The 25,122-nt window shown below is 40.1% G+C and overlaps 1 protein-coding gene across 5 annotated transcripts in view; it reads left to right on the top strand.

Annotated features, from left to right (window-relative positions):
* The window catches only part of itga7 (integrin, alpha 7), a 36,388-nt gene that overhangs the window by 5,600 nt on the left and 5,666 nt on the right, over nt 1-25,122 (top strand). For 2 of the 5 annotated variants that reach the window (XR_311921.1, XM_005740082.1), the window contains exons 2-25: nt 9,686-9,813; nt 10,265-10,344; nt 10,581-10,836; nt 11,576-11,707; nt 12,340-12,447; nt 16,452-16,659; nt 17,639-17,835; nt 18,199-18,287; nt 18,403-18,530; nt 18,648-18,743; nt 18,882-18,943; nt 19,249-19,418; nt 19,598-19,744; nt 20,229-20,344; nt 20,768-20,954; nt 21,043-21,117; nt 21,208-21,287; nt 21,389-21,466; nt 21,978-22,080; nt 22,439-22,645; nt 23,230-23,349; nt 23,510-23,623; nt 24,312-24,410; nt 24,514-24,639. Coding sequence is in view for 4 of the 5 variants with exons in the window: in XM_005740082.1 (XP_005740139.1) it covers nt 9,686-9,813; nt 10,265-10,344; nt 10,581-10,836; nt 11,576-11,707; nt 12,340-12,447; nt 16,452-16,659; nt 17,639-17,835; nt 18,199-18,287; nt 18,403-18,530; nt 18,648-18,743; nt 18,882-18,943; nt 19,249-19,418; nt 19,598-19,744; nt 20,229-20,344; nt 20,768-20,954; nt 21,043-21,117; nt 21,208-21,287; nt 21,389-21,466; nt 21,978-22,080; nt 22,439-22,645; nt 23,230-23,349; nt 23,510-23,623; nt 24,312-24,410; nt 24,514-24,639 (3,106 nt within the window). In the remaining variant the exon portion in view is untranslated. The remainder of the gene's footprint in view (nt 1-9,685; nt 9,814-10,264; nt 10,345-10,580; nt 10,837-11,575; nt 11,708-12,339; nt 12,448-16,451; nt 16,660-17,638; nt 17,836-18,198; nt 18,288-18,402; nt 18,531-18,647; nt 18,744-18,881; nt 18,944-19,248; nt 19,419-19,597; nt 19,745-20,228; nt 20,345-20,767; nt 20,955-21,042; nt 21,118-21,207; nt 21,288-21,388; nt 21,467-21,977; nt 22,081-22,438; nt 22,646-23,229; nt 23,350-23,509; nt 23,624-24,311; nt 24,411-24,513; nt 24,640-25,122) is intronic. The other 3 variants (XM_005740083.1, XM_005740085.1, XM_005740084.1) reach the window with 3 other exon arrangements.

The following is a 25,122-nucleotide window of genomic DNA, read 5'->3' as shown; positions in this document are numbered from 1 at the left end:
TAAGCTCGCCTTTCAAACCACTTAGTATAATTTCCTCCCGGTTCGTGCTTGTTGTAATATTACCATTCTATAACTGTATTTTTTGTTGTTGACTGTTCTCTTTTGTTGTAAATCTGCAAATATGGCTCGTCTGTGAAGCACTTTGTTGTACCTGTGACTTTTAAATGTGCTATAGAAATAAAATTGAAATTAGATTGAATTGAAATTGCCTGCCACACTGCCGAATCGTGACGCATCCATTGAAGTCATTGTGAAAATTTTAAGTGGAAAGTGGAACTTGTTCCAACATCTGCTCAATGTCTTTAATGAATGACTCAACACAGGAATGTGCTTTATATAATTAGTAATTGTGTGTGTGTGACAAATAAAATTTGAATTTGAATTTGAATTTAATTATATTTGTTAAGGGGCATCTACACAAGAAGTGATTCAAAATTACATGATGACCAGCAACTGTATAAAGCCACTGACTTTAAGTGATAATGGGTGAAATGCATGCTAGTGACAGTTGTTGGTTATCAACACTGAGGCAACCAATTAAAGCAGCTACCACCGAAAGCTAAAGATACCATTAACTGATATACAACAGGGTAATAAATACATTTGAGCATTACCATGGCAACAAGAGCCAAGAAGGTCATGACCAACTGTCTTAGTAATGAGCAACGACTGAATCGCTTCATGTTTGGATGTCGCTTGAGAGAGGATCTGACCAAGAACAATGTAACCATCTTGCCATCTGCCTCACTGCCACAGTGCGCTCTTTGCTGTAAAAACCACAGTAAGTTTTGGCCAAGGAGACAATGTCACTGTCACAGTGATGTTTTCTGGAAAAAGCTACCTACCACCGTATAAAGTCATAAACACTGTGTAGAAAGACTGAGTTTCCATTTCATAAGTGCAATGAGCTGTTCACTGACAGATTGTTACCTCGAACCTGTTTGTCACCTCATTTCTGTTACTTCTGTTAGTACTCCATGTGTTAAACTGTGCACACTAGAAACTTGTGAAAACCTTAGTGAACACTGCAAGTTATGCACTTATCAGAAATGATGAACTTCTATAGTGAAGACAACAATTCAAACAGCAATACATGATCAATATCTGTTCGCCGCCCTGTGTTGATGACGTGTCCTTCTCCTACTAGCTGAAAATTGTTTGGCGGTCCCTCACCTTCACCTCAACAGCCAAGATCAGTCTTCCACATTTTGGACAATATTCCTGATTTTAGTTTATGAATTATGACTCATTCACAGTATTCTCCATCCCTCCCTGTGGTGTTTCACACATATATATCTATAAGTGTTTTTAAACAGGACACTGCAGAACTTCTTCACACATTTATTATACAAAGAAGAATTTATGGGTGCTCATTTACATTACAACAGGCAGATAAAAGCTGCTTTTTCACCCTGGCTTAAGAGTTTAGAATGAAGCGTCCCCCCTTTCCCCTCCCTAATTCAATTCATGATTTCTTTTCCCGCTCTCTCTTCCCCCCTTTAAGTTGATCCCACAGTAACTTTCTCACTAAATCTCCCAGAGGCCATTCATGTGAAAGCCTCATAAATGTAAGAACTGTTCCAGTGCTTATTTATATGAGGGATCAGAAAAAGCAAATGCTATGCAGCACGAGCTTTACAGTCTCTCGTGCACATACACTCGATTAATGCCCTTTTTTCTACCTCCCAATCACTCTCTGTCTATTTAGCATTCCTCTGTTCCTCTGCTGGACTGCCTGGGCTTGGACAAAAGCTCGGTGGGAAGCAGCACTGCCTGGTCCAGAGCTTTCAGGAATATTACTTTGCAGACTGCGTGCACACTGAAAGCTGATGCACAATCTGCAGCGTCAGGCTGAAACATATAACTTGGATCTGATGGAGGCAGTGCTGCAGAAACTGTTTCTGCATCTGAGTTTCACAGTGAACAGATAAAATCTTGAGGTTACACATATATGCTTTTAATTTTAAACATTTTGTAGCATTAACTGCATAAATAATGATCTGTCATTTTTGACTCTGACCTTTTGCTTTCCTTGATTTCCGATAAAAATCGTAACAATACGTTGAGCTGACCCCAGCACTCACTTATGAAAACGGCACGATCTGAATGTGGGGGAGGTGTCGAGGGTCTGATGGTAACGGGACCTGCAGGGATGAATAAATCTCTTTGATTAAATGTGTGTGTGTGTGTGTGTGTGTGTGTGTGTGTGTGTGTGTGTGTGTGTGTGACTGATAAAGAAGCAGTTTAATAAATCACCTAGATAGTAGCTCGACTTAGAACTGATGGGCCTCTGATCTGTGTCCAGAAACACACCGTGCCATGCAAACCAGACCAGAGCAGGAAATTACCAGAGATGTTGATGCTTTTTGTTTGGAATTATTAAACTAGATTTTCAATTAAATTTTTCAATTTTGATGGCAGTGATCATATAAAGTGAATGTTTTATTTGTTCTTTAATAGATAATTGTTGCAGTGTCGTATTGAGACTTGCGTCAGTAATGTCAACAGATATGAGCTGAACTGATGAATCTGAAATGCAATGCAAAGAAGAATAACAATGAAATAACAATATTCTGCAATGAAATACAGAACAAAAAGTCACCGTGCTTTGAAATTGCCCCACTATTATGTAAGTTGAAATGTAGTGTGTTGGCTAAGTTTATGCATCACTAAAATTAAGCTGTTACATATATGAATAACCACATGTGACTAATGGGCTTCCTAATATGTGATCACAAGCATTTTTGGGATATTATCATTGAATTGACTTTTTAACTGCTTTTGGTTCACTATATTCTGTAGATTCGAGTTTCCAGAGAGCCCAGACAGCTTATGCACCAAACTACCAAGAAACTGCAGTTCATTAATGAATTAAAGAAAAACAATGACAATGGGAAATAAATAAGACACACTAAAAATTAGCAGTGGAATTTGAGAACCCTAATAGATAAGTACAGAGACGGATCAATACATGTATGACCAGCTAATGGCAGGGATGGGGGACAAAATGAGAATATAAAAGGAACAGACAAGGGATGGTATAGTACCCGAGGGCCATTATTTACCCATCTATGCCCCGAAATGGCTCTTCATTCATTGATCAGGGGGGCAGGTGGTGAGTTTGGGGGTTGTTAAAAATGCATGTGCAGTGAGGATGGGGTTACCAAGTACTTCAAGAACCATTTCTGCCTCTTCTTGCTGTCGTGAGAGTCAGCTAAAAAAAACCCCAAATCTTATTTTTTGTACATTAATGCACCACGATTGGGATGTTCACATACAGGCAGGACGTTGAGTCACATCCGTGGGCAGTGAACCACAATATCCCAGAGGAGATTTGCAGGAACTGGCAGCTGTTTCTGTCTCTCTCTTTTTGCAAATTATCGAGTAGTGCCCAACTCTCTGCTCGTCTGCCCATACTGGAAATGTTAAAACAGGGTGATTCACAACTCGGTCACCTCGCTCTCAGCTGTTGTTTTCTCGTCAGCAAGAAACTGGAGTCAGGTGTTTACACAAAAAGTGCCATTTGGCTCAAGGTTCACGAGAGTCGTCACCTTGGTCGACACTGTTCGACAGCCTGTGTGTAGGCCTGTAATTCACAGTCTGCGTACTATCTGCATGAGTGTTAATGCATTTTTCAGCCATTTATACACACGATAGCATATATTTTGTGAATGTGTACACAAGTGTGATGCGTGAGTCTGTGTATTTCCAGGTCAGAGGTCACAGTCTTACTCCAAGATAACAACAGAAGGTCTAAAAAGCCTCTGGGCCCCGTGCTGTTCTTTTATAGCTTCTGTCTATAGAGCAGCAATCTCACGCTGCTCTGTTGTGGAACGATGTTTGAGGGTGTGAGCACACAGACTCAGAAGCACTAGCAATAATGCAGTGAAACAAAACACTGCAAATATTTGCAGCATATTTGAGTCCTTTCACAAATGTGATTATGCTATTAAAGCCCATGGCTGAAACATTCAGAGAAAAGGGTTGGGCTTCAGATAAAAGTATCTGCTGTTGCTCTTTAAAATGATTAAATGGACAAGCGTGAACAGTGCCAGTGCTTTCTCTTTCTAAAGAAACAATGCAGGGCTTTGAATTCAGCTCCCTGCAGATGTTTGCATCTTCTTCTTCACTGCTGTATTGGTTTGTTTACAGACTGGCATGTCAACACTTTCCACCCCAAGTATTTCTTTCACAACAAAGAAAAGGCACCCTTGTTTTTAGCACGAGTACTAGTTAATTTATGAGAATATGAATTTCATTGTAAGGGTTCGGGGAATTTTTTCGCCAAGCCACAGAGGAACATGTGATCCTTCAACAGGAAGATGGACACTACCAAAATTGGTATAAACAATTTAATAAGCTGCAAGCGCGTGGAGACCAAGTCTGTGGGATAGGCCAACCCTGCTGTATATATAATACCATTTTTGTGCTCTTTCTTTGTTATTTACTGCAGGATTATTGGTCCAAATTGCTACATATGTGATGGATTTCTTTCAACTTGATCACATTGTTGTCCTGGTTCCCTGCTGGTGTCACTGCCTGCTGTATGGGAGGCTAAACAGAGAGATGTGACTCCTGAAAGTGGGGGAGGAGTGAGGGAGGAAGAGACCGTGTGTGTGGACACCCAACCTGGATGGGGGATGGGTGGATGGGATAGTGGAGAGAGTGTTGGGGTCACTGCACATGCTCCCCTCAGCGAACATATGAGCGCAGCATAATGAGTGTCTGTGTTGTTTTTGTGATGATCAGCGAGTGAAAAAGGGGATGATGGCCTTGGAGTGGCTGTAAATCACAAATCAGAGCAGAGGTGTGGACATTTCGGAGGTTTAGGCATGGAGCAGTAATAACTGTGCATTGGTATTTTGTTTTGTTGACAACATTTTTTCATTTTTTTCTGTACATACTCTAAATTCTCAAGTGCGAAGAACGCACTAATTTACATACAGCCTTGTGAAGTCGCCCCTCCTCCTGCTTTCTGTAATGGGCAATCTTTAATTCTCTTGGAGCACTGTAATTACTTGATTAAAAAATGACTGACGGTTTGTTTTCATGCCCTTCTCGATCATCAGTTCAGGATTTTATATGTGTGATGGGAGATGTTCCTATCTTATAGCACCAAATCACAACAACAGTCGCCTCAAGGCGCTTTATATTGTAAGATAAAGACCTCACAATAATGCAGCTTTTGTACTTGTGCTACCTGCTGGTGTAACCATGCTGGTCTGACTGACTACTAGTAGAAGCACAGCTTTGTTCCAATTGAAGTATGTCAGCAAATAATGGATGCACACAGCTAACAAACAACCTAACAGTCTTCTACTTAACATCTGTAAGTTAACACTGCAAATGTGTTGTTAAAGTTTAGCGGTTCTCCAAACCTTTCTGACACACCACGCTTCAAAAGCCAAAGAAAAATCACATCCCACACTTTTTTAATCAACCAATAATAATAAAACAGGAGCCAACCTGAGTTTGTGTTAAGTAACAGTCAGCAGAATAGTATCAGAAAATTCTTATCTGTTTAGTTTTACCAAGAAAATTCAACTCATTCAACTTACTTTTGCTTCGTGCTTTCCCCCTCCTTCTCCACCTGCAGTGGTTTGTCCCCCACCAGTATGAAGATCACTGGCATGTAGAAAAGCTATCCTCAAGTAAAGCTTTATATGAGGCTATAAACAGGTAGGGGCTTCTGTCTTCTCTGTCTCCTGCTGTAGACAGAACCCAGGTGCCTTATCTAATCTATTTGTTCAACATGGCAATGTAATACATACACATGCATGCTGGTGCTGAATCTGCAGGGCCCGAGTTCATGTGGGTTTTCTACTAGACCATCACATCAACACCCTGATATCTCCCCCAGGGTCAGCAACAACACACCTCCACACACAAAGGCACACATGCACACACCATACCAAATGTGGGTTTACTGAGAGAATGAGCTTGGCAGTGAAGCGCACGATCAGTCTGAGTCAATCCTAAACAATGATATGAGTTAGAAGCAGAGTAAAGGGCAAATAAATGAAAGCTCAAGTCAGCCAACAAGATTTATTCGTGTCAAATTTGGTACATGTGTCTTCAGAATTCACTTACAGGAAAAGGTCACAACACTTTTTGCTTAATTTTGCAAAGGTGTAATTCCAAACAAATGTCATGTAAGTAATGAAAACAATGTTGAATCTCTGCAAATATGTTAATGTAGACAGTTTTCTAACTTGAGGCTTCAGCCATTTGACTTAAATAAATAAACCTTTTAGGGCATATAAACTTTTTTCTGACTTGTTTCATCTTATATTTACGAGACATAAGAGGTTATGAGATCATTTCTGCAGAAATAATTCCTTCTGCCTTGCACAGCTTTCCAGTTGAAGGAAAAAAGTCTTGTTATTATTATTTATTTATTTTTACAAATAATAATGCTATAAGAGATAATCAGAGCTTCCAGCTTCACATCCTCACACCTGCCCATGTATCTGAGCATGTGGGGGGAAGTGAGGTATCACCTTAACTCTTAAACATAAACCAGAGCCTCCTGGAATGTAGCGCCATGAGAGGGATCGGATCTTATCAGTTTTGGGGGTTTTTTTTCTTAGTGATATGTTATTCCTCTTTGTTATACGTGTATTTGCGTCGGCGTAACATCACTTGAAGATTTAGTTTTTCTTGCATGTGCGTCACTGGTGATGTGAAACATCATTTCACATGTTTGCGCTCTGTGGCTGTTTTAGTTTCTGGTTGTTAAGGTGAGGGGAATCACTCCTGAGGCATGCACAGCTGCACCTCACCAGAAGTACTTGTCAGGAAAGAGACGACAGGAGCAGAAAATAGAAAGTTAAGCTGTCTGGCAGTCTGTGAGGTGTCAGCGATAGTTTATGTGAGTAGACTGTAGTAAAATACAAATTGTGAGGTACTTGTACATAAGTATTGCCATTTGAGTCTACTTAGTTCTTATACATCACATTTAAAGGGGAAACCACTTTACTCCAACACAAGAAGCTGACAGTTCAGAGTAGGATTAGTAAAGTAGGTTACCTAACTGCCACAATGACAACCACACAGGCTAATGCATTATTAAATATATCAGTTTGAGTAGAGTGTGTCTGGTTAATTATTGCTTTTGCTACTTTAATTTAATTTTACAGCATTTTATATTTTAAGATGAACATTTTGGATCTTATGTGTGCTTTGCTCAGCCAGAATACTACTATTATTGCATTGTGTTACTTAATTAATAATGTTACTTAATTTGTAACACTACATATTATATTACTTTTGCATTACCTAACATGGCCTATTCATATAATTACTTTTATCTTTTAAAAGATAAAGTTAAGGCTGCAGTTTCACACACTTGCACAAATTCCTGTCCTAATGAGCACCTATGCAACAGCTGCTTTTTAGTGTTTGAGTATGAACTCAAAGCCAACAGCAAAGCTGGAAACCATCCCAAAGTGCGTTTCACAGCATTTGCCATTAATTTTACTGCAAAAACAGAGGCTATGTTTGAACCTGACTCACTGCCTTTGTTACCTGATGAAGATCAGGCTCTGGCTGCTGGACTCGGGTCAGCATACACTCAGCTTCAACATCACTCTGGGATCTTCCTCACTAGATTTGTGTTAGCGTGCTCTCTTTATGGATGCTTGCCAAAAAAACAACAACCAACAAATAAACAAACAAACAAAAAACACAGTGTCCTGTTAACAGTGTATAGTTGTTTCTGCCCTGGATGCTGTTTGCACATTACCTATGCGAACTTGCTCTTTTCTTCAATAAAAAAATAAAAGTTTTGTCTGTTGTGGAGAATGCAGAGCATGAAAGCTCTGCAGAAGACTCGTTTGTAATTTGATCATATCTCAATTCCTTTTAGGTGAAATGATATTTAAATAATATAGCATTTTATGTTGTCCAGCAGTTGATTTAGTTTAATTGCTAGTGTGTGCCTGCTAGTACAGCTTTTTGTTACAGGAACACCCTGTCTGAGTAGGTAAGTCACAACTGGCACAACAACTTGTTATTAGCCCGCAGTCATGCACTGTATAAATACCTGCAGGTATTAATGTTTGCAAGGTACATTATCTAAATTCTGTTGATAGCGTACATGTTTACATGTTACAGTTACAAAATAACCCTTAGCTTTTTTGCTGTTAGCAATTTAGTGACGTGAATGCATCCTCAGCTCCTCTGGGATCACAAATAATAATTCAGCAGAGCAGAATTTAAATCTGGATTAACTGTCAGAAGGCCATGCTGCTTGTAGCTTCTTCTTGATTGTCTTCTATGGACAGACGGTTTGTGTCCACAGAAGACAATCAAGGAAAAGCCAAGTGGTCATTCCGGTTATATTTCTTTGAAGTCCACCTGGAGAGGATGCGCAGGTGGTGCATTCTAATATCAAGTCTTGGATTAGCTGGTCCACATTGTCATAAAACACTGGCAAGCACATGGACATCTGCATAGACCTCCATACTCTCTGACTCATGACGAAATTCATGTAACTTGATCCTCATCAGACTCACTGATGCAAAAAGTATAATTAAGGCTTAAATCTTCATAAAACTTAGAGAGATGCATTTAAATACACTGTTGTGATATCAAAAAGACTAGATAAAGATCTTGATGACTAGATAGGCTTTGTGTTATTCCAGTAATGTAATAATGTCTTGCTTGTGTGCCTGATGCCACATCCAGCTTTACGCGTGCTACAGATAAAGCTGGATAAGGTTGGAAATGATGCACCTTTGATCCAATTACTTTACCAGGAGCAGAGTGGTTGCAGTACAGTAAAATGTACGCAGTGTACGCTATCGAGCATGTTTTGATCTGAACTATCCAGTAAAGAGGAGTTGCTCAGCACCTAGCATTGTTGTTATAGCTGCCTCGTTGTAAACACTGAGACACCAGGTTAGAGTTACTCTTGGCTGATCCATGCTAAGCTTCTAGCTTGTTAAACTCTATTTAAAGTCTTCCCTCACACAGTGATAGCTCTAATTTAAGTGCGCACATAACAGTAGATAGTTAAGGAGTAGATAGGAGGAGAGTTGTTGGCTGGAGCATTTTGCACAGGGTGTATTTGCACAGCTGAGCGTAGCACTGACATAGCTAACATCACTGTCATAATTAGACCTGTATGCACAGTTCGGTGGCAGTGCAGGGTAGACCTCGGTATCTGTTTTTCAGGCTTCCTGTTCTGCTCTTTATTTTTTGCTTTGTCTTCTGTGTTTCCCCATGTCTCGCTTCCATGCATATGCCATGACTGACAGTGTTGGGTGGAATGTGAACATTCGGTTTTTAAATAGCATCCTGGCCTGAATCAGCCACTCCTAATAAGGCAGAGGGCCGTGACACTGGCCCTAAAATATCAGCAACCACCTCACTGAGAATAAAACTTTTCCGGGCCTTGTTATTTAGGGACAACTGATAATAGCTGTTGGATATGAGTGCAAACAAGGTACACTAGATATAGATTTCCCAGAGCTGTCATAAATATATTTCAGGCAACATAACATACTCTACTGAATGTAGCCTCGTGTTCGGGGTGTCTCTTGAACTGCAGGTAATTGTACTTTACAGTAATGGCAACTTAAGGTGAAGAACAGCTTTGAGGAAACCTTAATTTGTATTATGCACTATCAACGTTTGACACCAGGTTTTACAATTAACTTTCCTTTCATTTTCTTTTATTTAGGATACTGGTGGGAGCTCCAAGGGCGGCAGGGCAGGGTAAGTTGACGGGCAGTCGACCAGGAGCCCTGTTCAGGTGTCCGATCACACCAGAGGAGTACGACTGTGAGAGGGTTGACATCGATGGAGACGGTGGGTTTCAAGTGCAGCTGAAACAACTTGTCGGTTCATTTGTCAATTCATCAGCCAAACTATGACGTGACTTTTATTCTTGGTGTTTCACTTTGTTCTTTGTACTGTGAAATTAAACACTTCAACCAAAGACAAAACTTTAAACACATCAACTTGGGCTTTAAGACATCTAAATAACACCTGGACCTCCGTCGGTCAAAGAGAATTATCTTTATTATAAACTACATTATCCCAGGCAGAATATTAATGGTTTCTCTGACATCATGGAAATATATACTGTTACTGTATCATATTTATAAAGATACCTGCTTCATTTTTGTGAAGTGAGAAGTGAAATAACACTTCTAATAGGTGAAGTGAATAAATAACAAAGTTCTGTTTGCTTGTAACCAGAAAACAATACAATATGGAAGCCGTCATGACTGACAGTTCACTCTGTGTTCTCTTTCAGTGAGGTGGGACAGAGAGAGCAAGCACAACCAGTGGCTGGGAGTTACAGTCAAGAGTCAGGGCATTGGAGGGAAGGTTGTGGTGAGTACCAAATGCCCAAATTGGGTAAATTCACGTTGTGCTGATGATCAAGAGATATAAGAGCAGACATTGTGCATTTCCAGCTTTGGTTCATCTGCCAAGTTGTTGTTTATAATGATGAAGACTTTAAGACTACTTTGGTCATTACACTGTTGCATAGTATCATATTCTTTAAAAAAACATCAAAGGCTAACTGATATCCAGGAAACCCTAATGCGTTTTTCCCCCTTCACCAGACCTGCGCTCATCTATACGAACTGAGGCAACGTGTAAACCAGTCATCAGAGACTCGGGATCCCATTGGCCGTTGCTATGTCCTGAGTGAGGACCTGACTAATCGAGATGACCTGGACGGAGGAGAATGGAAGTTTTGTGAGGGTCGGCCACAGGGACACGAGCAGTTCGGTTTCTGTCAGCAGGGCCTGTCTGTCAGTTTCACCCCAGACAAAAACTTCATTCTGTTCGGTGCTCCAGGAACATACAACTGGAAAGGTAATGTGACCGACTGATAGAAGCCTTTATTTAGAGTTTCATGTTTTACTAATCGGAAGACCAGAGGAAAACCTGTGTAGTGTGATTTGGGATTGAATGTACTGCTCACAAAAATGCAGGCAAGGGGTGACGAAGGGCTGGAAATCATCTTTCAGATGGATCCCTTCTTGACATGCCCCGTTTCATTCATAAAGATGAATGCTAAGCAGAAGGAACTGGCAGTGGGGTTTTTTGTCTTTAGTATCTACTGATTCCTTCTCTTATGCCTTTCTGAGTGTTGGTCTATTACAGTGCAAAGACGATTTACCACGAATGTAAAAGAAATATGAGAAGAAACTCCTGTTGCAGCTAATGCATGCTAGAGAAGAAAAGCAATGCAATGAAACTGTCTAATTAAATAAGTACTACTAACAGGACAATCCAATTAATTTATAGGCCAGTCTATTGATTGAACACTGAAATTATGCAGCACAGCTTAATCCATTTAATATAAATGGTCTAAGATATATTGGATGCAAACATCAGTTTCTGGATGGTTCATATTTTAATAAAAGGCTGCTTTATGGAATAAAAGCTGAATTTACACAACGCCTGTTCTAAAATGTCTAAATTCTGTCACATGCTGGATTTGGGAAGCAACACGTGAGCATGCGTATCTATGACCTTGTCCCTGTTGTTTAAGATAATGTGCAAATCTGTGTTTGTCACCGTGTTGTGCCCTCACCTATTTCCTTTCCAGGCGAGATGCGTGTTCAGCTCCTAAACCAGACTCTGCTTGACCTCGGTATCTATGACGACGGACCTTATGAGGTGGCAGATGAAAAACAACTTAATGCCCAGCTCATCCCTGTGCCCTACCACAGTTACCTGGGTAGGATTTGCCCTCCCTGCTCACTGCTGCCTGCGCACAGGAGAGATAGAGAGGGCCGGGGGAGGATGACACCAGGACTTAGACTGTACCCCAACACGGCTGACTTAACCACAGGAATTAGCAACAGTAGCAACAAAACTGCCTCTGATTGGTTGAAGAAAATCTTGTAGTGTTCCTACTATTCCTGGACATGACTTTTAGCTCAGCAATTTATGACTCATGGAGCCCTGAACAGGACTCCACCTCATTTTTCCAGCCTTTGTTTGACTGTGGGTGGACATGTAGCCTGACAGGATCAGTCCTCATGTTGCTACTATTTGCTCACTTTCTTGGGAAAACAAGGGAAAATACTTGATGTCATCCTCATTCCAGCTACCGCCCACTGTTTGAAAATGCCAGTGGTGTACAGTCTGAGCCTGACGTGTCATCTCTCCACCAGGTACCCAGTGGTTTTGCAGGACAAACCACTGTAGCACCACACAGAAAGCAATCAATCACAACCTCTCACCTGCACCTCCCTCTCCCCTTTTCTTCCTCTTTCCACCCCCACCACCATTTCACCATTCCATCACACCCTCCCCACGCTCCTCTTTCTGCTTCTTTCTGTTTTCTCCTCCTGTTTTGGGCCATAGGGCTCTTGTTCATGGCTAGCCCCGTTGAAGATGCACTGCTGTACAAAACTCTGGAACCATCAAGGCGGCCCACATCGTTTGAGGATGTAGCTCATAATAGCTACCTAGGTTTGTAGGCTTGAGGTGCTGTCGTTTGGACCGGACTGGGCTTGTAGTGGACATAGTATCTTGTTTTTCTCCGTCTTTGTCTTAATCCTTTCTGATCAGTTACACAGTCTGTCTGTCTATATAGATTTTAGTGTGTAATCTATGTTAAAAAGAGACAGCCATCCAAAGTTATACTTCCTTTTTTATTTCATTTTTTAAATTTAATTAAATTTAATTTATATTTTTGGCACAGTTATATAGTTGCAGAAGAGATGGCCTTCTCTTTGGGTAGCAGGAGGTGTTTGTCTGTTGTTTGTCGATCTCTTTTGTTAGTTTGCATGTGTCTGTCCGGATGAAGCTTTCCAGGGTATCTTGGTGGTGGTTTCACTTTAAGTAGTTGCAGTTATACTAAACCGAATTGTTTTAAATGGTTTAACTAATATACAAGACGAGTCCACAGCTGTGCGAGGCTATACCGAGGCACATCATCAGCATGCTAACATATTTACAATCAGTGCTAAATTTTTTAACACGTTAATACGCTAACTTTTGCTAACAAGCATTGAACCCAACTGCAATTGAGGTGGGTGAGAATATTATATATATTTGTTATGTGTGGTATTTTTTCATTACTGACTATTGAAATCTGGATGATGGCCTGAGGGCTAATGGAGTTTTTGGCATCAATATGAATGGCTAGCAATTAAGTTTCATTAAGCTCTATTTAAAAGCAAAAATACCAGTGTAACAGCGGTGAAAGAGGAAAAGTAACTCTGGTTATCACAAATGTCTGTACAGCATTTCAAATATAATGGTAAGAGGCCTGTACTACGAAGACTTCTGCTTACCCCGGATGCTTCGGGGTTGTTGTTTGTACAACAAAAGTGGTTCACTTCTCACTGGGGTATATCAAAATGGTAATTCAGGCTGTGAAGCAGTTCCAGATTAGAGATCAACAGGTGCAAAATCACTGCTTATTGACCTGCCAGGTTACCAAGAAGGTTACCAGTTCTTGAAGATCCCTTAATCCTCTGTTTCTAAAGTTTTTTAATAGGTTCTAATGTCTTTGATGAGTATCAGTAAAAAATATTGATTCTTCGAAGTAACTTTAAACTCTTTTCCTGTTGGCTGCAAACACTTTTACAACACGTTTATTATTTTATAAGCATTAACTTATGAACCTAAAATAGGACACCTGTTTTTACTTTTGGGCTTAATTTGCACGTAGCCAAAGGGTTGAATGCCACTGGGGCAGCAGCTGAGAGATTAAAAGCTAAAACTGTCCTTTACATATTAATTTAATGAGATTCTTCATTGTAATCTATCAGATTCTTAATGAGAGTGTTGTGAAGTGATAAGTCTGTCGAGTTCCACCGTCAGCTTTTTTGCCAGCTTTTCTTCCAGGCTTCAAGTAGGCTAAACTTTATTAATATAGTCACTCCTTTCCCGTCTTACTGACCAATGCACTTAAAGCCCATACTTAAGTAAAACTGTATCACTCTACAGTGCTCCTCCCTTTTACACATACTCTTGCTGCTTTATCTGCAGCAGCTTTGTTGCCTTAAATCTGTATTACATGTTTGAACTTCATATTTTCATATAAGTACAGCTTCATTTCTCTTTGAAGAAAATCGAACGGGTCTACTGTGAATACATTTATCCATAATTATGATCAGTCAGATGCCGCTAACACCACCCTTTTCATGTGAATGTGCAGGCAAAATCCTGGTTTAGTTTAGCAAGTTGATACCTAGCTTCATGTGACTGCTTATCCTGATTGGATAAGTGAATGCCCTGGGTATGATGAACTCACTATGTAGTACAGGCCTAAGGTCAAATGAATCAATAGTGGTGCAGTGTCACACTGATATTTTCATTCAAACAATAGATTTTATCAAGATAATGATGTGATGCTTTGTGATGAATTTCTCAGTATTTAGTGTCAGTTGTTAGTGATCCACAGTCTGCTGAGCAGGAGCTATTCATTGTTATTTTGAGTTTCCGGTCATTATTTTTCCTCTAAGTGTGTGGATCTGCTATAAATCTCTTTATTCACATTCCTCCAATCCTGCTTACCCTCCTACTCACCGTATTGAGCCGTCTCCTTGACAACACTAATTCCCACATGACCTTTTTGCCTTCATTTATAACCCACGTGCTTCCATTGATCCTAACCAGATGATACGACACACCTATGCATGCTTACTAAAATGACAGAGACTGTTGTAGGAATTTGCAGCTTTTGTTGGATCTGAAATATCACTGTATTGTGTCCAATAGGAACAGTAAAAGTATTCATTTAAAGAAGTGACGGCCTGCTGAATGAAAAGAAAGCTTTGTTTTTATCTCCATCAAGGCCAAATCCAACATTACACATAGAATCTCTTCATTACAAGCTAAAGGGACTAATGCTGAGGCTGCACCCGAGTAGTTACCATAATTAGAAAAGTCAGCGTCGAAACAACGAGTACATAGAAGCATCAACATTTACAAATATCATCTTTGGCTCAGTTTTAGTCTAAAGAAGCTTTTAGACAAGAGATAAACTCTACTTAAAATGTATAGCCATGGAAAAAAGAGTTATGATAAATAAAATATAGCAAATACATCTTAAGATGAACATCACACATGACATAATACACCATGTGATTTATTTAACAAAAATTGTGCCAAATGCAGAAGTGGTATGTGTAAAAAATACTTACACTCATATTGCATCATACAGCAGTTAGTTATTGTAAATCAAAGGAGGTGTGAGCACCTTTATTTTATAGATAAAACAAAATAACATCCTTTATTGTCAGCTACTGTCTCTCTGGTCCAAAGGAGGAAAAATATAAACGTAAATGAAATAAAATGCGGATAATAAATTGTATATAGTAGGAGTAGGACACTAAGGAGTACATCATTGGAGACTAATCAATAGATACAACCTCGAGTATTTGCTGACTAAACCAATGGCTAGGACATATTTAGCAGGTAGGTAAGAGAATATTTAAAATAAAGAAATAAAAAATTAAATATCGGAAATTCCATTGTGCTCTCCAAATTGTCTCTTTTTTCTGTCTAACAGTCTAACTCAAATAAAAACTAAGCAATTTATTAAGATTAACATTGCAAGAATGTTTTTCCTTATCCTTTCATTCCTTAATTAGCTTTATAGTTTCTACCATGTTTCAAGCTTGTGAGCTAAAAGCCTGCGAGGAAAAAGTTGCAGCTTGTTCCCACATCTGCTGGTTTTATAGAAGCTGCAGTGCTGCATTCCCCACCTGCCACCCTGGAGCTGCTCACTGTTTGTCTCTGTCTCTTCTCCTTCTGCATGTTTACTCAGGACTAACAAATGTCCTTCATGTCCCGATGGAGACAGATTGTCCTCACTTTTTGCACCAGCTGCCTGCTTTTTAGTCTAGCATAGCGAGTGCATGTAGAAAATGCCTGCGTTCAGGAAAAATGTTTCATATGTTTTGTGTCATTTTTCACAGCTTGATCAGAAATATTCCGCACATGATGCAAACATCCTTCCTCCTCTATATACACGCTGAATTGCTTTACCTGATTTACATGCATGCGCATCCTCAAATTCCTCCACACACATGCAGATTATCTTTTCACAAAGCACACTCACAGAGAAGAGGAGATGCTTCAGGCGATAAATCTGCTTAATGTCCACCCACCATGTTTACACTCTGCCTTCACCATAGGCAACCAGTGCAGAGCTTTGGTATCATGAATCTCAGGAGACATTAGGCCAACGTCAATACATCTCATGTTACTATCACAACCAGCCTTTTTGCTTCCACTAGACACACAGCCTTTCACACGCAAGGCACACAGGACATTTACACCCATCATGAGTTAGGCACAAAATCAATAGTCACTTAAGGCCCACATTTCATTAGTAAGAAGATGAGCAGAACATGGCACACTCAGAGGAGGTGATCCTCTGAACCCCACGGTCGATATTAACCCATAGCACTTCCTTCTTTCCTTCCTCCTCTGCTTTTCTTTTCTTCCTCATCTTCTAGGGTTTTCTGTTGACTCTGCCATGGGAATAATGAGTCTCGGAGAGCTAACCTTCGTGGCCGGTGCTCCCCGAGCCAATCACACCGGGGCGGTGGTGCTGCTGAAGAAAGACAATGTGTACCGGTTGGTGCCACAGCACATCTTTTGGGGGGAGGAGCTGGCCTCTTCATTCGGATATTCAGTTGCCACCACAGATCTCAACAGTGATGGGTGAGCAAAGGCTAAATAGGAAGTCAGTCAGGATGACCATCACAAAATCATATAACCCATAGAAATCAGAATTAGAATCAGAATCAGAATACTTTATTAATCCCGAAGGAAATTAGGGTTACAGCAGGCAGCACGCTAATGGCGTATGCACACTTACAAAGGAACCTTCTGACCAACTTTACACAAACATCACATTGGGCAGACATGTCAGAGAATTAGGCTGATAGGAAAAAAACAACGAAAATACATAACATGAGGTAAGAGGAGGAGAAAAAAAAACTCCACTCAGACTGAGCTCCTAGTGGGAGAACAGTTTGATAACAGAAAAAACACCTCAGCACAAAAAGCACATGACCATCAATACACCATAGAAACACAAGACAAGCAACAGGGGCGGGTAAAGGGTAAGAGAAAGCCGGTGTAGACAGCGCATCCGGTCCTGCAGCATGTCTGCGCTGGTCCAGTCGACTGCCATCTTCCCCGGTGGGGCACAAGCATCGAAGGCGTTTGGAAAGGGAGGGGGGAACAGTCTAAACATAGTCGTTATCAGGGTGTTTTGTTCAGCTCCAGCCTTGAGGCCGCAACTGGTGCCGAAGGGGTCTCCGCATGAATTGCATTCAGAGACCAGTTTAGGTTTTAGAGACTGTGAGAGAGTGTTTTACAGGGAAAAGTAAGTAAAAACACAAGACAAGGACATAAGAAGCTAAGCAGGGAAGATAAGGAGAGGAGAAAAGTGCGACCGTCTTCGCTGAGACCCAAAAGAGAGAAAATGGGATTCACAGCCATGTTCTACACAAAAATGTCAAATTCATCTTAAAGTTATAAACACAAGATCATATTTTTTAACACCTAAATCCTGCAACAGCATTTTCCTGTGTAAAATGCATAAAATGCATATTCAAGGGCAACTGTGAATGTAGATTAGAAGAGACTTGTTCAAGGAAGTGTTCATTTCTACTTTTCCGCCTCTGTTTGCTAGCTGGACGGACCTGATTGTTGGAGCTCCTAACTTTTTTGACCGTAAAGCAGAGATTGGTGGAGCTGTTTATGTGTATCTAAACCCGTTTGGTCACTGGGATGATCAGGCTCGGCCCATCCGCCTCAACGGGACATACGACTCCATGTTTGGGATGACAGTCAGCAACGTTGGAGATCTGGACCAGGACGGATATGGAGGTACAAGAAAAACTTTTTTATTGACTCCGAATGTTTTAATCTTAAAAGGTAACTTCTGCTGTTTGATTCGCTGAATGGAAAACCCAACGACTGTGAGTGATGGTAAATATAAGTCACTGACTGGATGATGATGGTCATGTTTAATATGAGCATTCATCAGGATATAATAGATGTATAACAGAATATAAATATTAGAAAATAAGGGAAAACATAGAATACAATTAGTGTTCTTTAAATGGTTCCAGCAGTGAAACAGTTTGTGTTGAAAGTCTTCTGCTTGTCTGTATCAAACTGTGGTTTATGGTTTAAACCATTACAATAAGAATGTAGGGTTGGAAACCAGTTTGTCTGACATCTATACAGATATTGCTGTGGGAGCACCGTTTGATGGAGATGGAAAAGTTTTTATCTATAGAGGCTCAAAATCTGGAATTGAGACAAAACCTGCTCAGGTAAGTTTGCTTTGGATATGAGCGACTGCAAAAAAATATTAAAGGTCAAAATCAGAAGGAGTGAATGAGAGAAAGAGATGGCATGGATAAAACTGAGTGTTCTTCATCCCATTAGGTGCTGGATGGCCGGGACTTTGATGTGACACGTTTTGGATATTCTATCTCAGGGGGTTTGGATATCGACAACAATCACTACCCAGATGTGGCAGTGGGCTCGCTGAACGATTCAGTGGTTCTCTTCAGGTGAGGAAAGATTTTGGTTGAACACCTCCGAAAACATTTTGATGACAGTGCATTTATCTAAGGGACGAAAACATATTATCAATAATTTATTAAAAGTTTTCTTTTTTTGTCCTCAAGATCTCGTCCTGTCATCCATGTGAAGAGAGACATAACTATTGATCCTCCACAAATAGATTTGGAGCAGTCCAACTGCAAAGGCAGAGATGGAGTCTGGTACTCACTCATAATGCACTAAACTTATAGGATAACTTAACCAAACAAACTGATAATAAAAACATTTAAAGTTCTTCTATAGTCCTGAAGCTCCTAAAGCTCATGTCTTTTTCCCCCTTCGTGGTTTTCTGTTTTTAGTGTGGAGGTCAAGGCTTGCTTCACCTTCGTAGCGTACCCAACTCACTACTCTCCACACATTAGTAAGTCACACATCGGCTTTCACGACTGTTTCTGTCTTTTGCTCTCGCGGGGCTTTGCATCACTCCCCACAGTGACAGGAGTCATTTCTATTTACGGTAGAAAGTAACCTTATCTGTGAGGTAACATTAGATCTTATTATGATTAAATCACAGCTGTGTAATACTGTACCTCCTCAGATGGGTTTAGTATATCTTCTGTCCCCGGTGGGTTCTTTAAGTGCTCTTTCGGTGTGTGTGTCCTGACATTTCTGTATTTCAACCCATCTGTCTCCCTCTATGTGCTCCCCCATTTTACTCCATTCAAGCCCTCGTAGTGCGCTTTGAAGCAGACACAGAGCGCAGGAAGGCGGGCCTCCCGCATCGCGTTACCTTCCTGGGCCGCAGTTTACTGGAGCCGGAGTACACACAGACAGAAGAAGTGCAGCTAAATCGGCAGCGTCACGCTGTGTGCACCAACGCTGTCTTCCAGCTGCATGTCAGTAACTTAACTTCATGGATGCGTTTCTTTCTTTTACTGTGGAAGGCAGATTTGTATGGAGTATCCCAGTATGAAAAGGACGCTGAGTTGAATAGACATTTCTTTAATTAACTATTTCATTCTTTTCTGCTGTAACTTTGGCCAGAAGTTTAATTTTACATTTTCCCTCTGTGCAGGAGAACATCCGTGACAAACTGCGTCCCATCTCTTTGGTCATAACCCACACTATCAAGCCCGTGCCGCCACGCAGACACTCTGCAAAAAGGCTGGAGAAGCTGCCGCCGATACTCAATGTCTCCCCTTCCAATACGCTCCACTCTGAGGTCTGCAGCAAAATAGGAAAAGAAGTATTTTTAAGGATGATTTAATTTTTATGAGCTCCTGCTGCTCATAATTTACTACATAAACAAGCCAAAGCTTTATGTAATGCTTTCCATCAACATTGTGTTGCTTCATTAATTTAGACTCAGCAAGGATCATTTAAGCCAAATCTGTGACACATAAAATAAACTCAAAACAGAGCATTTAAACCTGTTCTTCTACTTGGGCTGCTTTTAAACTTTTTCAACTCAACGACCGGCTCCTCATTAAGCTTATCTCTTACTTACCTTTGCAACTGCATATACACCATTGCAGTATTTAGTGAACTGATAAATCATTTAAAGCATAAAATGAGTTGTCAGCGTTAATCAAATGATTGACCAATTTCTTTGGCATAAGATTATAAAAACCCACAAAAGTTTAAAACTATAAAAACTCTTGAATTCCTGATCTCAGCCTAATATTTGTCTTTTTTAATCCCTGAAGGTGAACTTTCTGCGAGAAGGATGCGGCAATGACAAAATCTGCCAGAGCAACCTGAAGCTAAGCTACCAGTTTGGTACTCGACCCCTGAACTCTGACCTCTTCATCCCTCTGCCAAAGTAAGTATCTGCTGTGCAGCCCGACACCCCAACAGTTTTTTGTTGTCTGACTGAGATGATAGTGATGATTAATGGCAAATCTTCAGGAAGCAGCATGGTATCATATCGAAATTGTTATTGTTTTAATTATTTATTATTAAATAAATAACAATAAATCTTACACAGAAGTAATGTTAAACTGAAAGGGTTCAAGCTTTTCTAACTAATCTCCCAAAAGCTCCTCTGTAGCTGTCACTGCAGATGAATGCATAGGCAAAGTGTCATATTGGAATGAAGAGTTTACAGTTTACAGGCCTACCACAAAAAATCTACAATTATGTTAAGATTGTTTTCTCAGCTTATTTCTGCTCAACCTTCAGACTATGTTGAAATGCCTCTCTTTAAAAATGTTTTGTCTTTTTTGCCTCCTTTGCCGTCTTACAGAGATGAGGACGATGTGCAGGTGTTTTCTCTCTCAGATCAGCGGCTGGTGGTGCTGGACATCACCGTCACTAACATGCCCTCTGACCCTCTTTACCCCGAGGAGGATGGCGATGATGCTCATGCTGCTCAGCTTATTATCTCCCTGCCAAACACACTGTCATACGCCGGCTCCAGGATCCCAGAGCAGGTGTGAGATCTGCTAAATATAGTCTCAGACTATCGTTTTAGAGTTGATGACGTGTTCCTCTGATAGTATTTGTCTGATCTGACTGCAGATGAGATGTCAAGCAAACCAGAATGGCTCCCAGGTTGAATGCGACCTGGGAAACCCCGTCAAACGAAACTCTAAAGTAAGACAAAACTGTGTGTTTATTGTTAAACCCAACAAAAGCAGCAAAAAAATATTTTAAAAAACTTTATTCTCATGTTTTTTCCCTCAGCTGAAATTTTCCATCAGTCTGAGCACAGCTAACATCACTATTGAGACCACCGAGCTGACAGCTGAGCTCTCACTGAAAACGTAAGTTTTCCACATTTTCCCTGATATGTGACAACAAAGATCACATTCTTACTTTTTATGTTTTGACTTTCATCTGATTTCTTTCATCGTTTTGTCCTCAGCATCAGCGAACAGCCTGACTTGGTCCCTGTGACAGCTTACGCTAAAGTTGTGATAGAGCTCCCTCTGTCTGTCAGTGGGTGAGTAACACCTTCAGTCTATTAAAAGAGTCTGTGGCAGTAAAGCTGCTTTATGTAGGTCTACTAAAACACCCTCACATGCTTTATGGTTGGTAAAATCATTTCATTCCACATTATCTGTCACATAAATTTGATCAGCTTGTTCCAACTCTTCGCTGAAGCTGTGTTTTTTCCACACTGAGGTTCAAGATTTAAAACCAGGACTTCATGTGTTTATGCCTGCACCATTATAACAAGTGGAAATATGCTCACTTTATACCTCTCTAACCAGAGAATGACCTTTGGAAGTGTGAAAATTTAAAATGAAACCACATGTATTTTAATAATATTTAGCTCATTTATTAAAGGTTTTTAAATTCAATTATGAATGCTTCGCTTTAAGACGCAGTCTTGCTCATCAATAAAAGTGGTTGAATAGTGAGGAAATAGACAGTGATGTAATGATAGTAATGTTAAGTTTTGTGTTTCCAGCCTTCTGACACACTGATGGTCACTGTACTTTCTGTATTAGGCGCGTCAATCCCGACAAGCTGTTCTTCAGCGGTGCAGTGAGGGGTGAGAGTGCTATGAGCAGTCTGGACGACATCGGCAGTGCTGTGGATTTTGAGTTTGTGGTAAGAAAAGAGTTTGTGGCTATCTGGGATGCTGTTTTGCCACCTACATGTAAAAAAAAGAAGAAAAAAAATATATTATAAGTATATTAAAATAGGTTTCAGTGGGGCCAATAACAAAAGCATGCTCCTTGGACTTGCTTTTACTGCACTGCAACTTCTTAATGTACCTTTAAAAACAAGAGAGAACTCACAATGAATATTTACAAAATACAATACTATCTCCTTAAAAGTAAATACTGCCCAGAGAGGTTTGCCTTCTCTCAGTCTGTCTTGTTTATTTGATCTTTTCATAATAGCAAAAAAAAGGACCCAAGACAGAAACGTCTATGAAAATACTTTTCCCCCCCCCCTCTGTCAGGTTGCTAATCCTGGTCAAGCTCTCCAGACACTTGGCTCTGCCTTCCTCAACATTATGTGGCCCTATGAGCTGGCCAATGAGAAATGGCTCCTGTATCCTGCCAGCTTGATGTTTCAAGGCCACCCGGAAACACAGTGCAGCCCTACATCAGCTCTGAATCCTCTGAAGCTACAGGGCTCCTCGCCTGCAGAGCCGGGCAGTCACGGGGTAGGCGGAGCAAGTCACTGCCGACTTTGAACTGGCTCATTTGTTTACACATACACACAAAAATATATATGTGCTGACTTTAACTAATTTGAGTACATGTTAATTTTTCATGATATATCATTACATACAGCATTACGTTTAATGGAATCTGGTCAAATGAAAGGTACTTGATTGGTATACAATTATTTTGTACTAGTCATGTTTCCCTGAATAAATAATAATAAATAATATTTCAGTTGCATTTTTTCTGAAAATTATTTTTAAAAATTTTTTCAGGGCAAACAATATTTTTGAAGAGCAATTTATTTCATTGGAAAAAGGCTCACAAGTCCATGTTTTAACAGCAAGTGACAGAAATAATAAGAATAGGATATGAGGACTCAGTCACTCAGTCCAGAAGTCAGTGCTGAATGACGTATGTTAGCAGTTCATTTAATCTTCTCTTTTTCTGTGTTTTACACTGTTTTAGGAGAGAAGTTAATGAAAAAAATCCTTTATAATATATTATATGCTGTCTCTTTGTATTTTGACAAAACCTTTTTGAACCTTTTGTTGAAACACGCATATAAATGCATCTATTTCAGCAGGTTGGGCGAAAACGCCGCTCCCACCCTGAGGAGGAAGGTCAGATCATGACTAAAGGCAGCGTGGGACAGACCACGCCTGCTGTGGCAGCTTCAGACAGACGCAAGTCGCTCAAACTGGTAAGAAGGACAAGAAGCAGAGAGCCAGGAAAAAGACCAGAACGTGGGTTATTGATTTCCTGCCAATGCACTCAAACAACTCAACAGTTTTAAAATGTGAACACGTAGTCCTCTTTCATTTCCACAGCAGTTTACATTCAGGTGTGACTTTGTTTTCTAGGATTGCCTGCTGGGGTCAGCGCGCTGTGTGCTGTTCCAGTGTCCTCTCCACAGCTTCTCCGGTCAGGCTGTGCTTAAAATCCACGCCAGACTGTGGAACAGCAGTTTCATAGAGGTAATATTACATCAGCACCTTTCTGAATATTACTCTCAAGCTGAGCTTCAGTCCAACTGTCACAGCTGCTGCAGCGAGCAGCAAGTGAGCGATAACTGCAGCAAACGCATTTACACAGTGACGACTGATGTCAGGAAGCTCGTATGTTACAGACGATGTCTGGCGACCAAGTCAAATGAACTTTCAATTTTCAATATTCACTGAGATCAAAGAGTAAGAATATGTGAATATGTTAGTTTGCTTTTCCATCAAACATCAATAAAATTGACTGGAAACTCTTTTTTAGTAGAAAATTATTTATAATTTTGAAATTGAATTTGTCATTAAATTTGCCTTGTTTGTATCTCCTCCTTGGGACGAGGAGGAGAACAAGAGGTCACAAGCCTGGATACATGATGTTTGCATCTGGACGGACTCCTTTAATCATGTAATGATCCCTTAGGAAATAAGGGATCAGTAAAGCGCCTAAAGGAAATAAAGTCTAGTTTGTTTTCTCTTTAAATCTCACTATTTCATAGTTTTGGCTCAAACACTAGTTTTATTAAACTGTGTGAATAGTTTATATGATGATTTAATTAGTGGAGCCAACATTATGTTGCTTTTGGCTAAAGTTTTAATGTTTCTCGGTGCAGTTTTCCTTGTTTTAAACACAAACTTGCTACTGGCTTTGTTTCTGTCTGTCTCTTAGGACTTCCCAGCAGTCAGTGCTCTGGAGCTGCTGGTCAGAGCCAACATCACTGTGAAGTCCAGCATCAAACATCTGGTCCTTAAGGATGCTGCTGCACTGGTACTTCACACACATTCATTTAAAAAATAAACATTTTTACTGTTAAGTTGCTGTTTGTGCATTGCTTCAAGCTTTGAGCGGAATATCTTTTCTTCCTTATCAGGTTTCAGTGATGATTTATCCCGAGCACGGTGTTACTGACCAGTACTGGATCCCCTGGTGGATCATCCTCATTGCCATCCTGGCAGGTGTCCTGCTGCTGGCACTGCTGGTCCTCATGCTATGGAAGGTAATCCATCAGATCTCAAATGGTCTGTCTTTACTTTTTCACTGTGTTTTTTGTCTTTTTATTCAACTGTAGGTCTTTATCATTAACGGTAGTGGAAAGATTAAAAAAAAATCAAACAGGAAAATAAGACAGGTTTACATAAAAATATTTATATAGTAATGTTTTATGTGAAAAGTGATGTCAAAGAAGAAAATAGAAGAAAATACATTAAAAATTGACAATTTACTTTTGGGTGGCAACCAGTGTTGGTCAAGTTACTTAAAAGTAATCAGTAACTAATTACTGATTACTTCCCCCAAAAAGTAATCCCGTTACTTTACTGATTACTCATTTTCAAAAGTAATTAATTACTTAGTTACTTAGTTACTTAGTTACGGTTTTAGTAACGCAGTAACGCAGCGTTCCTACGGGAAAGTAACGGTAATCTAATTACCGTTTTTGCAATAGCAATCCCTTACTTTACTCGTTACTTGAAAAAAGTAA

Source organism: Pundamilia nyererei, unplaced genomic scaffold (assembly GCF_000239375.1).
Source record: "Pundamilia nyererei isolate P.nyererei 1_Seehausen unplaced genomic scaffold, PunNye1.0 scaffold00096, whole genome shotgun sequence".
Taxonomy (NCBI): Eukaryota; Metazoa; Chordata; class Actinopteri; order Cichliformes; family Cichlidae; genus Pundamilia; species Pundamilia nyererei.
The sequence above is the reverse complement of the archived record's forward strand: the minus strand, read 5'-3'. Positions and strand labels throughout refer to the sequence as shown.